Here is a 14,242-nt window from a genome sequence, read left to right as displayed (position 1 = left end):
AAGGTCATCAGTCATTTTATTCATTTTTGTGTGCATTTTGCTACAGATGTGTGTTCAAAACAACTTTGTTAATCATTCTTCTTCCATGATTACTCAAAGGCTTTATAGTTTGAAGATACATTAGTAATGATGGGCTGATTTATACTGCCACTAGAATTGGTAACGTATTTCATTAGAAGGTTGACATTTAGGAATTAATATAAAACTATTCATTGGTGATAATGAATCAATTTTTTTTTCCTTTAGTAAGGATACACTCCCAAAGATGAGTTATATATGGTCAAAATAACATGTCTTCTGGTTGTAATGAATTTTAAAATCTGTGGTTTTAATTTTCAGCTTGTTTCTTCAGTTTTGGTGACTAGTAGCAAATAAATTCAAATATAAAAATGTTATTTTTTTCTCATTAGGACAAGGTATTTCAAATGTCATTGAGAAGGCAGAGACTTCCCTTGGAATCCCTAGTCCCAGTGAAATTTCATCTGAAGTCCAGTATGCAACAGGTCAGTATATGGAAACATTAAGGCCTAGAATTATAAACTGAAATGGAATAGTTAAGCTCATTTTTTTCAGTAGATGTTTTTGACTGTCTGATATTCAGGGCATCATGGGGCTGATGAGAAATGGGATTTGGAATCTTTGGCTTTAACCACTCAGGTGTCTCTTTACTTTCCTCATCTATGAAATTGGGTGATATTTTATATTGCAGAGGACTGTTACAAACATTAAATAAGTAAAGCCATGAATGTAGATTGTAAAAATTGCCTTGCTTTGTGCTTGGCACAATTGAGTAAGAGCCCAGTAAGAGTTAGATGAATTTGAATCTACTGTGGCATGAAAAAATGTTTTAATGTGTTAGTTTTGGTGCTGTTCCATGGTTCATTTTTTTAAGCCTTTTTTCTCTGTGCTTTGGTTTAGATAGTTTTTGTTGTGGCTTTAGGTTTACTGATCTTTTCTTCTGCTGTGTCTAATGCTGTTAAGTCCATTCAGTGACTTTTAAATTTTAGATATATTTTTCAACTCTAAAAATTCCATTTGTTTCTTTTTTTGTCTTCCATTTCTCACCTCCTCATGTATATATTTTAGTGTCCCTGACTGTCATCTCTGTCATTTGAATCTGTTTCTATTGACCATTTTTTTTCTTGCTTAGAGATAACATTTTCATTTCATTGATTGGATGCTGCACATTAGAAATGTTACCTTGCTGAGTGGATTTTGTAGTCCTTTAAAGGGTGTGAGTTTTGTTTGGAAGGCAGTTAAGATATTTGTAGCTTAGATTGATCTTTTGGTCTCGATTTTAAACTTCTTGAGGGTGATTTCTAGAGTAGCAGTTATTGTTAAGTGCTAGTCTAGATCAACTACCAAGTCTCTGACCCTTCTGAGATCTCTACCTAATTTCCAGGTGTTTAACTAGGTCTCTCTACTTGATTGGTTGGAAGTCAAATGTCTCTCAGCCTAGCATGAGCTTTGGGCATTGTTTAGTTTACAGCTCCATGGCAGTTCTTTGCCCAGTATCGTGGAATTTTCCAGTGCAGGAACAGCTTAGTATTCAGCCAAAGACTCAAGGGCACTCGTGTGTATATAGTTGGAACTCTTTACCTCTGTATCTCCCTCCTCTCCAGTACAGGCATACCTTGGAGATATTGTGGATTCAGTTTCAGACCACTGCAATAAAGTGAATATCGCAAAAAACGAGTCTCACAAATTCTTTTTTGGGTTTTCCAGTGCATATAAAAATTTATACTATATTGTAGGCTATTAAACGTACAGTAGCATTATGTCAAAAAGAATAATGTACATACCTTAATTAAAAAATACCTCACTGCTGAAAAATACTAACCATTATCTGACAGCGGAGGATTGCACAAACCTTCAGTTTGTAAAAAAAAAAAAAAAAAAAAAAAGCAATATCTGCAGAGCACAATAAAGTGCTTGTGCTTCATGCACAAGGTATGAGGTATGCTTGTACTCTGACCTGCAAATTCCAGGTGCTTCAGCTTTCCTAGATTCCAGTCTCTGTCTCTTCTACTTAATAAGACTGCCATGCTCTGCTTGGGTTTCCCCCCCCGTGCTGTGGTCTGGAAAGCAAGCCAATCATAGAGTTCTCATCATTTGTTTCTCTTCTCTCCTGAACCATAGTACAGTACGGTCTGTAGTCCAATGTCTGGAGATAATTGTTTCTTATATTTGTCCAGTTTTCTAGATGCTATGGTAGAAGGGCAAGTCTGACACCAGATAATCCATCATAGTTGGAAGCAGAAGTCCTCCCTACAAAAGATTATTTGTTGATCTCCTGTAAGAGATTTTAGTGTTAATAAAATAGAACAGATTTTAAACAAATCTTTGTAATGCATGTCTGAATCCTGTGAAGAAGCATAATTTTCCAGGATAAAGTTTAAAGTAGACTGGATTTTTAAAAAGTCACATTTATTGAGTTATAATTTACGTGAAGTTCACTCTTTTTAGATACAATGATCCCTTGATATCCATGGGGGGATTGGTTCCCGGAGCCCCCCCATGGATACCAAAATCCTCAGATGCTCAAGTTCTTTATGTAAAATGAGTATTCATGGGTTCAGCATCCATAGAACAGAGGGCCAACTGTATATAGTTTTACATATTTTAACAAACATACTGTCCTGTTTATGCTATGTAATCACAGTCCATTGTGATTATACAGATATAGAATATTTCTTATATTTGTATAGACAAGACTTGAGAATATTTTCATTCCTCCCCCCCCCAAAAAAAAATCCCCTCATGCCCCTTTGTAGTCACTCCCCTCCACCTATTCTTAGCTCTTGGCAACCACTGATCTGTTTTCTGACCCTGTGGTTTTACCCGTGCAGAAGATCATATGAATGGAATCACACAGTATATAGTCTGTTATATATGTCATAGGTTGTTCAAAAGACTGGATTTTTTTTTTGAAATGAAAATGAAAAACTGCCTTAACTTTTATTTTAAAATAGGCAAATGGTTTAAAATAATAAAACAAAAAGTACTAAGGCCTTGTGTGTTGGAAATAAAGTCTAATTTTTAAAAATTCATATAGATGCTAATAAAGCAAAACTATTTACGGACTGTCTCTTCATATTTACACATCCCTTCCCCACTATAGGAGACACAAATGCCAAAGAGAATGAAAACTCCTCTCCAATGAGTGGGCCATTTGGGGTATTCTCTACCATCTCTACTGCTGTTCAGAGCACAGTGAGTAAAAATTGCAAGGTGGCCTGCTTCCTTCCATGATTATAACGGGTTTTTGTCTCTTTTTCTTTTCCTTGAAAAGTCATGGGGACTGATTCCTCTTATGGGAATTCAAATTGCTGAAGATCATTCACTTTGATCTTAGAGTAGAGTGAGAGCTAACTTGAAAACTTAAAAGAAGTAAAAGAGGGAGCAGGAAATGCAGAGTAATAGGCAATGTACCTAATATTTTATGGACTAAGAATTCTTAGTTTGGTGGCCCTAGAAAAACGTCTCTGCTTTACAAAAATATTTTTGTCATAATTATATCTTTTAGGCAAAGGGAAAATGAGATGTTTATGATAAATACTTATAAAACTATAGATGATTAGAAACATTTTTGAAAGGATTAAATAGGAAGCTTAATATCTTTCCTACATGAGGATAGATAGCTAGTACTTATTTATTTTAACTTTTTTGTGTTTTTTTTTTTTTTTTTTTTTTGCGGTACACGGGCCTCTCACTGCCGTGGCCTCTCCCGTTGCGGAGCACAGCTCCGGACGCGCAGGCCCAGTGGCCATGGCTCACGGGCCCAGCCGCTCTGCGGCATGTGGGATCCTCCCGGACCGGGGCACGAACCTGTGTCCACTGCATCGGCAGACGGACTCCCAACCACTGCACCACCAGGGAAGCCCTTAATTTTAACTTTTTATTGAAGTATAATCTGTATACAGACGAGTGAAATCATAAGTGTTCAGTTTTAATTTTCACGACATGAGCACATTCAGACTAAGAAACAGCAGGGTGGTATATCAGATGTCTCCCCTGTGCTGTCTCCCAGTCTTCTGTGCCTCCCCCTCTTGCCATCTAAGATAACCACAATCCAGTCTTCTGCCATCATAGATTAATTTTCCCTGCTATATGAACAGAATCATACAGAATGTACTCTAGTGTATCTAGTTTCTTTCACTCATTATGTTTATATAATTTATCCACGGTATAGTTTGTGTGGTGTATTCCATTTTCTTTGTTGTATTCCATCGAGTGACTATGTAACATTTACTCATTCCAGGGTTGGTAAGTATTGGGGTAGTTTCCAGCTTTTAGGTTTTATAATAGTACTGCTATGGGTGTTCTTGTATGACTTTTGATGAAGCTCTACACACTTTTTTGAATATTTAACCATGCGTGGAGTTGCTGGGTCATAGGATATTCACATGTTCAGCTATAGTAGATACTGACAAATAATATTCCAAAGTGGGTATACTGCTTTACATTTCCACAGGCACTGTATGATTGTTTTAGTTGCTCCTTGTTCTTGCCAGTGGTTGCTATTGTTAGCCACTATTTTATGAAATGAAAACATGCAGGTGTCTTTTTTCAGTATTATTGTAATGAGGTTGCGTGTGTTTCCTAGGGAAAGAGTGTTATCAGTGGGGGTTTGGATGCCTTAGAATTCATTGGGAAAAAGACAATGGATGTAATAGCAGAAGGGGATCCTGGATTTAAAAGAACCAAGGGTCTGATGAACCGGACTTCCACACTGTCTCAGGTACTGTTTGCATTCCTGTCTGTATTTTGATCTGTATTTTTGCCTTTGGTAATTTGGGACCTTCTTATTATTTCCTTTTGAGGACTTTTCAGTGTTTTTTGTTTTGTTTTGTTTTGTTTTGTTTTTGGTAAGGGGATGCACAGCTCTAATGCTTAGAAAAATGCCCAGTTCTTTTTTTTTTCCTCCTCTTTCCTTTCTACAGGAGCCTCTTGTCAGTGCAATATAAGATGCCAAGCCCTTTCAGGGTTGTTATTAGATTAATGGTTAAACCACTGTCAGAGAAACACCTGGTTCCTGGGGTGTTATTTACCCTGTCTAGGAGCAAATTATGTGATTATATTTTCCCTGCAGCTCCTGAGCCTATCCGATTTGAATCACAATTCCAAGAATGAAAGGGCAGTGTTACCCGTCTCAGTTTGCTTCCCTTGACTTTCAGAACTCACCCTTAAGCTCTTGTTACTTGTTGCAGTGTAATGCCTTGATCTCTTTCAGGTTTTAAGAGAGGCGAAGGAGAAAGAAGAGCTATGGACCACCAATGAGGTTACCATGGAAACGGACAAGAAAACTCATTATGGGCTACTCTTTGATGAATTTCAAGGCCTTTCACATCTAGAAGCTCTGGAGATGCTCTCCCGAGAAAGTGAAATAAAGGTAATTCCAAACCAAAAATTTCAACTGGAGTAGTCTTTAAGCAGAAGCACACTGCATAGTTTCTTTTCCTTTTGTGCAGTTGGAGGATGAAATGTATGTCAGGTAGAGGCTTGAGACTGTCTGAAAATACTGTACCAAAATAAACAAAAAAACTAATTTTTGAACTAATTGCTAGAAATAGAATGAGTCAAGTGTTGTTTCTCTAAATTTAAACAAAAATGGACAGATTGGGCTTCCCTGGTGGCGCAGTGGATGGGAGTCCGCCTGATGATGCAGGGGACACATATTCGTGCCCCGGTCCGGGAAGATCCCACATGCTGCAGAGCGGCTGGGCCTGTGAGCCATGGTCGCTGAGAGCCTGTGCTCCGCAACGGGAGAGGCCACGCCAGTGAGAGGCCCGCGTACCGCAAAAAAAAAAAAAAAAAAAAAAAAGGACAGGTTAACAAAGAGGTCTTAATAGCATATCTATTATTTTTCCTTCATCTTGTTCTTTTTTTTTTTCTTTTTATAAGTTTCTTTGGTTTAAGCTGCCAGTTCGGATACAGTTACCTGTTAGCATTTAATTGATTCAAGACTATTCCATTTCCTCCTAATTTCTAAGCTGTTGTTAAGCACTAATAATTTCCAGACATTTCTGGCTTATATTATTTTTGGAAGCACAATTCTCCGTACCTTTCTTTGATGACCTGCCTCTTAAGAGTATTAAGGTTCTTGAGGAAGAGCTTGTGAACTCATACTTTTAATTTTAATATGATCCAAAGCCTCTTCATTTGAGAATGTTTTTCTTTTTCTCTCATACTCCCACTTACTATTTTATATCAATTCAGGTGAAATCTATTCTTAATTCTCTAAGTGGAGAAGAATTGGAGACTCTAAAATGTGAATTGGAGCAACTCAAAGAAGCATTTTCCCTAGCAGAGTTCTGTGAGGAAGAGGAGGAAGAGAAGAAAGGTAACATGGAAATCCAGCATCTGAGTGGGAGGGATGTAGTGTGTTTATATGCAGTGATTGTCCTTGAAATAAATCTCTCCAATTACATTAACTCTTTTTTTTAAAATTGAAGTGTAGTTGATTCACAGTATTGTGTTAGTTTCAGGTGTATAGCAAAGTAATTCAATTATATACATATATTTTTCAGATTGTTTTCCATTATACATTATTACAAGATATTGAATATAATTCCCTGTGCTATACAGTAAATCCTTGTTGCTTATCTGTTTTATGTATACTAGTTTGTATCTGTTAATCCCATATTCCTAATTTATCCCCCCTTCCCCTTTCCCCTTTGGTAACCATAAGTTTGTTTTCTGTGTCTGTGAGTCTGTTTCTGTTTTGTATATAGATTCATTTGTACTATTTTTTTTAAGATTCCACATAAAAGTGCTATCATACAGTATTTGTGTTTGCCTCTCTGACTTCACTTAGTATGATAATCTCTAGGTCCATCCATGTTGGTGCAAATGGCAATATTTCATTCTTTTTATAGCTGAGTAGTAGTCCCTTCTGTGTATATATACCACATCTTCTGAAACCAATTGTCTGGTTATGTAATATCTTGCTAAATGGTATCTTACTCTATGTAAAAGAGTCCTGATATGAAATGGTCTTTGAATATGAGTTTTTAAAGCTGTCTTGAGGTATTGAGAAGGCAATAAGCATGGTGGATAAAAGGATGGGTTTTGGAGTTAGACCTGAGTTCTAAATCAAGATCTGCCATTTATTAAGCCATGCAACTTTGTGAAATTACTTAACCCTGAGTGTCTGGTTCCTCAACTGTGAGTAGAGGTAGCTAATTCCTCTCAGTTTGTTATAAGGACTAAATGAAATATTATGTTTAATGTGTGGCTCATAGTAAACACTCAACAAATGGTGGCTATTATTTTCATTATTAGGATGGCATAAGTAAATAAATAAAGATCTGCATTTTCAAAGTCTCACTTAGCAGGAAACCTATAAATTAATTTTGATTTGCTTAAGTTGCTCCATTGTTCTTAACTAAGCCCTGGTGTGACAATCCCTGGTTATTTATGAACTTAATTAAGGTTATTTGTACATAGTGCCTAATAGGATTTGTTTAATTTAGTTGACATCTGGCTTCACATAGTGATCAGAAATCCTGATCTTTAAATACCATTCAGAGGACTCTAAGGGAATTTCTAAACAGATGGATTTGTGTCTATAATATTTTTATTCCCTGTTCGCCTGAGATCAGGATTCTGCAAAGATAGCACTGGAGTGCTGCATGCCACCCTTCCCAATGGCCCTCCTCAGTGATTTTGGTTGAGAATGCAACACTGACCTTGGTATTTAATTATATCTCAATGAAGTTTTTTTTAAAAAAGTGGTAGCAGAGGGGAGAGAAAACCACAGAACCTAGTTCTGGTGATGTTGATCATCTTCAGTTTCTATCAGCATCCTTAGCCCTTGTCCCTCTATCTTATATACTCAATGCCTTCACTTTTTTAGGAGACTTCCTGCTTGAGGTGCCAGCCTCTCTGCTGAGTCCCTCCAAAGCACTAACCCTGTCTCCCTTCCATCCTTACATGCTTTATTCTAATGCAGCAACTGCTTTTTATGCTCAAGTCTCTGGGGAGTACACGACAAGGATCTCCATTTTTTCCCCCTGTATTTTATTTTACCTTATTATTTTTTAAAATATTAATTTGTTTTGTTTTTTAGGTTCCACATATAAGTGATAACATAGTTTTTGTCTTTCTCTATCTGACTTATTTCTCTAAGCATAATACCCTCCAGGTCTATACATGTTGCAAATGCAAACATTTTTTGATCAATGCTTAGCAGTAAAAGGTTTTTGAGCACTTAGACCCAATATGTGTATATTTGAATGTGTATAAATTATACACATATACTACCATAGTAATATATTATTTACATTCTAAAGTACATCCTAAAAAAGTACTTCTTGAAGAATGAGATAAATGACTACAAGTAAAAGTTGCATTTTTTTCCTCCTGCACTCAATTTTTTGTGAACCCTTTGAGGTGCTTGCATCCCACTTGGATTCAGATCCATCCCGTGTCTCACATAATTTAGAGCTTAACTGGGAAAGCAAAATGCCTTCCTGAGAGTCAGGTTTTTAGTAGAATATGATTTAGGAGTTGTTTACATGAGTTATATAGGTCACAGTTGTATCATTTAGTGAGATCGGCTTTTCCCAAACTATGTTATACCTGGGATCACTAAACCCTTTGAATTCTCTGCCTTGAATGCCAAGAGAGGACAGAAGAGCAGATGGAGAGAGAAGAACCAAGACAGATTTTTTTTCCTAAGGATTCTGGGGAGAAAGCATGTATGAAGCAGTAGTAATTTGCCTTGGTAACCATGAACTGGTGTCTAAGAAATACTCACATAGATTGTAAGTGCTAAGAGATTTCTGTGTACAGGATTTCTCTCTGTAGTCTTTGGTGGAGAGAAAACTTGGGCTGGGCTTCAAAGAGGAGATTGGATAGGATTTAGATGAATAGAGAGGAAAAGAGCCATTTCCTGTCATTTGTTTGGATGTGTTGATTGTTTTTGATCTTGACTCACCTGTTTGCATGTTTCTCAGGTATTAAGTATTCCATGTTCCACATCATCGCTCATCAAGCTTATTCCAAAGCTTCCTTACTATCCTTCCAACATTCTGGAATCCTCTTCCTTTCTTATTACCTACCCTTATTCTTATCTGGATCCTGGAATATTGCCTCAGGCTTCCTGCCTCCCTTCATGTTTCTCTTTTTATTTCATTCCCACCAGGAGCTAAAGTGATCTTTCTAAAATTTTAATTGGACTTACCTGTCTCTGTATAAGACTATTCAGCAGCTCCTCATTCTCTTAATAAAAGTTTGAATTCTTCACCATGGTTTATGATGCCCTTTATTACCTGGATCCTGCTTACTTTCCTAGCTTCATTCTACCCCTCTTCTCTTTCTTCCATTAGGACACTCCCAACCATGTTAAACTTCTTGCCACGCTTTCTTTCACCTCTGGATCTTTGTACTTGTTTTCTCTGCCTGAAGCTCTTCCATTCTCCTGGCTAACTTGTACTTGTTTTTTATGTCCCAGCTTAAATTCCATTTCTTTGGAAGCACATGCCTCTTACCCACTTAGTACTCTGCTTTCATCACTTTTCCATTCATACTTCTAGGATGTAATCCAAAGAGCATAGGCTGTGGACTGGGGGTGGGAAGCCCAAGGTTTGACTCCTTATTTGTTATGAGATTTGGGGATATAAATTAACCTCTTCAAGCCCTAGTTTCTTCATCTCGAAAATGGGATAATGACGCATTTTTTTTAGAAGCCTATTGGAAGAATTCATCAGTAAAATATACATAAAAGGATTCTGTAAGCACTAAAGCACCTTGCTCATATAATTTGCTTCTGCTGTTTTTACTGCTACAGCTGCTACTATCATTCCTCTTCTCTCTCCCTGCAATGATCCTCACCAGTCTTTCTGCAGTGTTTTATGTGGGACTTGTTTTTCTAGGGGATGAAGACTTTACCAAAGAGATAACAGAGGTATTTTCCCAGCTGCATGTCTCCTCCAAACCAGAGAAGCTTACTAGGGTAAGTTTTCCTTCTTGCTGATTTTCAATTTTTTACATATATATTTAGTGGATAAAGAATGTAAGGTTGTAAATTCCTGGTAAGGATGTCACCAAAACCGAAGGTATATTCTGAGTTCCATACCTCCTGTCTCCCTCTTGGTCTCGCAGGTTAGTGTGCTAAACTCACACTGCACCCCCTTACCCCCAGCCCCCCAACACATCTGCCATCCTCACCTGTTTCCATTTGGAATGCTTTGCTTGTCTGAAAGCTTAAGTTAGGCCATAGCATTGGTCAGTTAAAGTTGGCAGCACTCATCAGCCATCATGATACCAATGGGCTAGTGCTCTATTGAGGGCTCACTGTTCTCAGGGCTCTGAGTGATTCTGAGATGATGGGATGTGGCCCCTGCCTTTAGGTAGCTGGAGTTTGCCATTTCCCAGAGCCCAGTAACTCAGATAATGACCACTTAGCTTGTGGAAATGAGAGAGTCCATGGCCTGAACCTTGGTCTCTGGTAGTGATGCCTGAGCTGTCCTCAGTCAAAGCTCAGAGTGGGTCGGGAGATACTGTTTCCAGGGTAGTACCCGCCTAGCATATACACCAGTGCCAGCTCTTGGGACAGTATTCTGTGGGTCTTGGGCTGCTTGCTGCCTCTTCACCCTCTTCTCGAGAAATATCTTAGGATCGGTTAGCAGCAGCACACATTGCTTCCTGGCCAGGGAGAGCTGATAGCCATTGTATAGTCATCAGAGTCACCTCTTGCGTACCCCACGGTAAGGAATAGGATGCTTCAGGGAAGTTACCCCGCTCTCCCATGCCCATTAAAAACACTGCATTCTCCAAGAAAGCTTTTCAGAACCTTTCGTCAGCAGCTCCTCTCCCTCATCTTGTCTGTAGCACTTTATGGCACTTTCTAGCTTGTGTTATAGTGTTTTTTGTTTTGGAAGTAATAGCAAACTTAGAAAAAAGTTGCAAAAAAAGTACAAACAACATTCATATAGCTTTTATGCAGATACATCTATTAGCATTTCACTGCATTTGCTTCATCATTTGTGCTTGCAAATATGTTCTCTTTCCCTCTTCCTATCCCTTCCTCTCCACCTCCCCCATAGACACACACACACAAGTTATTACTATTATTGGGACTTTTTTTTTTTTTTTTTTTGGCCATACCGTGTGGCATGCGGGATCTTCAGTTCCCCAACCACGGATAGAACCCATGCCCTCCCGCACTGGAAGTGTGGTGTCTTAACCACTGGACCACCAGGGAAGTCCCTGGGACTATTTTTTGAGAGTAAAATGTAAGCATTATAGCCCTGTACTCCTAAATATTTCAATATGTATCTCCTAAGAATATGGATATTCCCTTCTATAACCACACAAATTATCAACTGCAATAAATTTAACATTGATACCATACTTTATTTAATCTGTTGTCCACATTCCAGTTTTGTCAATTGATCTGATAATGTCCTTCATATCCAACTTTTTCCTCTAATGTTGGAGCCAGTACATGATTGCGAATTGTATTTAGTTGTCACGTACTTTGTCTCTTTTAATCTATATTTGCTTTGTTTTGTTTTTTTGTTTGTTTTAGTCTCTTTTAATCTGGAAGAGTTCCTTAGCTTTTCTTTGTCTTTTATGATTTTGACATTTTTGAGAAATACAAGCCCCTTCCCCCTTTATAAAGGTAGAGTATTCCTCATTTGAGTGTTGTCTGTTGTTTTCTCATGATTAAAATCAGGTTATGCATTCTTGTAAGTGATGTTGTATCCTGCACAGGGTACCATATCTAGAGGCACACGATGTCCATTTGTCCCTTATTGGTGATGTGTTGTCTGATTTCTCACTGTATAGTTATGATTTTGTTCCTTTGCTGCTAATGAGCTTTCTGTGGGGAGACATTTTAAGACCATACAAATATCCTGCTCCTCATGATTTAGCATCCTAGATTTAGCAACTATTCATGATTCTTGCTGCACCAGTCTTTACTGTGATGGTTGCTGAATGATGATTTGTTTCAATCCCAGTACATGCTCCACATTTACCAGTGAGCTCTCGGCATTCTACTTATAATTAAGAGCTCTCCCTTCTCCCCTTATCTCTTTATTATCTGTTTGTTATTGATATGGTCTCATGGGTTTCTATTTTTTCCCCCATTGGTTTGTAATTCATTACTGTCCTTAATTATTTTGCTGTTCAAATTGTCCTTCAAGCTGACTCCTGTGTGACATGCCCCCGCTATTTGAATATTTCCTTATTTTCTGGCATAACGAGATCTTGTACCTTCCATATTTCTCTCCAGAATGAACCTTTTCTTCAAGGAGCCATGGTTCCTTTTTGATATTACAGGACAAAACCTGGATGCTAGGTGTGCTCATCGCTTGGGGTATCTTTGCTTCTAGGCCCTGTTGGCCTAGGAAATGTATTCAAGTACACATACGTGCACCTGTGTGTGTGTGTGTGTGTGTGTCCATGTATATGCTCACATACATATTTTAGAGATCATGAGTTCACACTGATAAGTCCAGTTTCAGTCCATTCTTACAGGTTCTTCCTTGCCTCTCCCCATTATACATTTGTATCTCTTTTTCATAGTAAGAATTCTGTCTCCCAACAACATTACTGCATTTCCTAATTTCCCTAGTCCTGTAATGCATCTGAAATGTTTCCCTTGCTTTGCCTATACTACTATAAAACCAAACTATAAAAAAATTTATGATATATTTATTGTCTCCCCATGTTAATTTAATTTCATCTTTGAATATATAGAGTATTAATATGTTTTCAAAACTATTAGAGTATTAATATGTTTTCAAAACTATATAGAGTATTAATATGTTTTCAAAAACTAAAAGTCAAAACTGTACAAAAAATATATTCAGAAGTGTCACTTCCTCTCAATTCCCACCCACTTCACTCTCCCCTCTCCTTTTAGATATTAAACTTTCTTGTTTTCCAGCATATCCTTCCTGTGTTTCTTTTTTAGATAAGCAGATATATTTTAAAGACAAGCAGATATATTTTCTTATCTCCTTCTTATATAAAAGTTAACATACTATTAATATATGTATTCTTCAGCACTTTATTCACTTAACTGTATGCAAATGTATTTTCATAAAATTATCATTGCTTTTTGTTTGTTTGTTTTGTTTTGTTTTGCGATACGCGGGCCTCTCACTGTTGTGGCCTCTCCCGTTGCGGAGCACAGGCTCTGGACGCGCAGGCTCAGCGGCCATGGCTCACGGGCCCAGCTGCTCTGCAGCATGTGGGACCTTCCCGGACCAGGGCACGAACCCGCGTCCCCTGCATTGGCAGGCGGACTGTCAACCACTGCGCCACCAGGGAAGCCCCTGTTTGTTTGTTTTTAAATGTGTGTCTCTTACCTCCCATTCTAAAACTTAAATTTCTTCAAGGCTGACTCTGTGCTTTATCAGTTCTTAAAATCCCAGCTGGTTTTAATTAATTAAATTAATTAATTAATTAAATTAATCCCAGGGGGATTAATTTCTTGGTAGCTAAACCTGAATCATTTGCCAACCCTTGGAGTCAGAGGATGAAAGTAACCCCATCCAAACCACATGAACTGAGAAAAATCTAGAACTTACTACCAAAAGAAAGGAGATATATATGCCAACTAGGTAAAAACAGTAGATATCTCTCAATGCTATAGGGAACATCTGGGTGCACTAATCCAAATAAGATACCACCCCTGTTCTGTAATAATGTAGTTTATTTAGGAGATAACACATAGTTAATTCCAGTGTATTTTGGTAAGTACTAAGTTGAAGGTGTACTTAGGGGACTGTGGACGTACAGAAAAGGGTTGTTGAAGTGCCCAATCTCCTGGGATGCCTTTGAAAGTTACTTGGAGCAGACAGTGTTTGGGTGGAGGATTGAAAAAAAATTGAGTTGCCTTGATTTAGGGAAAAAAAAAATGGAAATGACACTTTGGACTAAGGGAATACCATGAATAAAGAACAGGCATATTACAGGTCATTATTACCAGATCATAAAGTGGGAAGTGGTAAGAGATGAAGCTAGAGAAGTAGGTAGAGTAGGTCATGGGCATTTTTTAGATCATGTCAAAGAGCATGATCTAGTGGATGGAGAGCCATTGAAGAAAAGCAGAGTGATCAGCTATGGGCTTAGATAGATCACTGGTACCATTGTGGAAGATGGATTTAAGAGGAGCCATATCAGAAGCAGGGAGACCAATCAGAGTGCTCTTGCCATAGAGTAGATTTGAACTTAAATGGTGGTAATAGAGAGGAAGAGCAAAGTGGAGAAATACGTAGGGTAA

General features: G+C 37.9%; 1 protein-coding gene across 3 annotated transcripts in view; it reads left to right on the top strand.

Annotated features, from left to right (window-relative positions):
* Positions 1–14,242, top strand: part of FAM114A2 (family with sequence similarity 114 member A2) — a 35,991-nt gene that overhangs the window by 4,187 nt on the left and 17,562 nt on the right. For all 3 annotated transcript variants that reach the window (XM_070045214.1, XM_030834189.3, XM_030834187.3), the window contains exons 4-9: positions 411–503; positions 3,122–3,213; positions 4,607–4,741; positions 5,234–5,392; positions 6,220–6,343; positions 9,879–9,958. In XM_070045214.1, coding sequence (XP_069901315.1) covers positions 411–503; positions 3,122–3,213; positions 4,607–4,741; positions 5,234–5,392; positions 6,220–6,343; positions 9,879–9,958 — 683 coding nt within the window. The remainder of the gene's footprint in view (positions 1–410; positions 504–3,121; positions 3,214–4,606; positions 4,742–5,233; positions 5,393–6,219; positions 6,344–9,878; positions 9,959–14,242) is intronic.

This window comes from Globicephala melas, chromosome 3, assembly GCF_963455315.2.
Source record: "Globicephala melas chromosome 3, mGloMel1.2, whole genome shotgun sequence".
Classification (NCBI taxonomy): domain Eukaryota; kingdom Metazoa; phylum Chordata; class Mammalia; order Artiodactyla; family Delphinidae; genus Globicephala; species Globicephala melas.
This window is presented reverse-complemented; position numbering and strand designations above follow the sequence as displayed.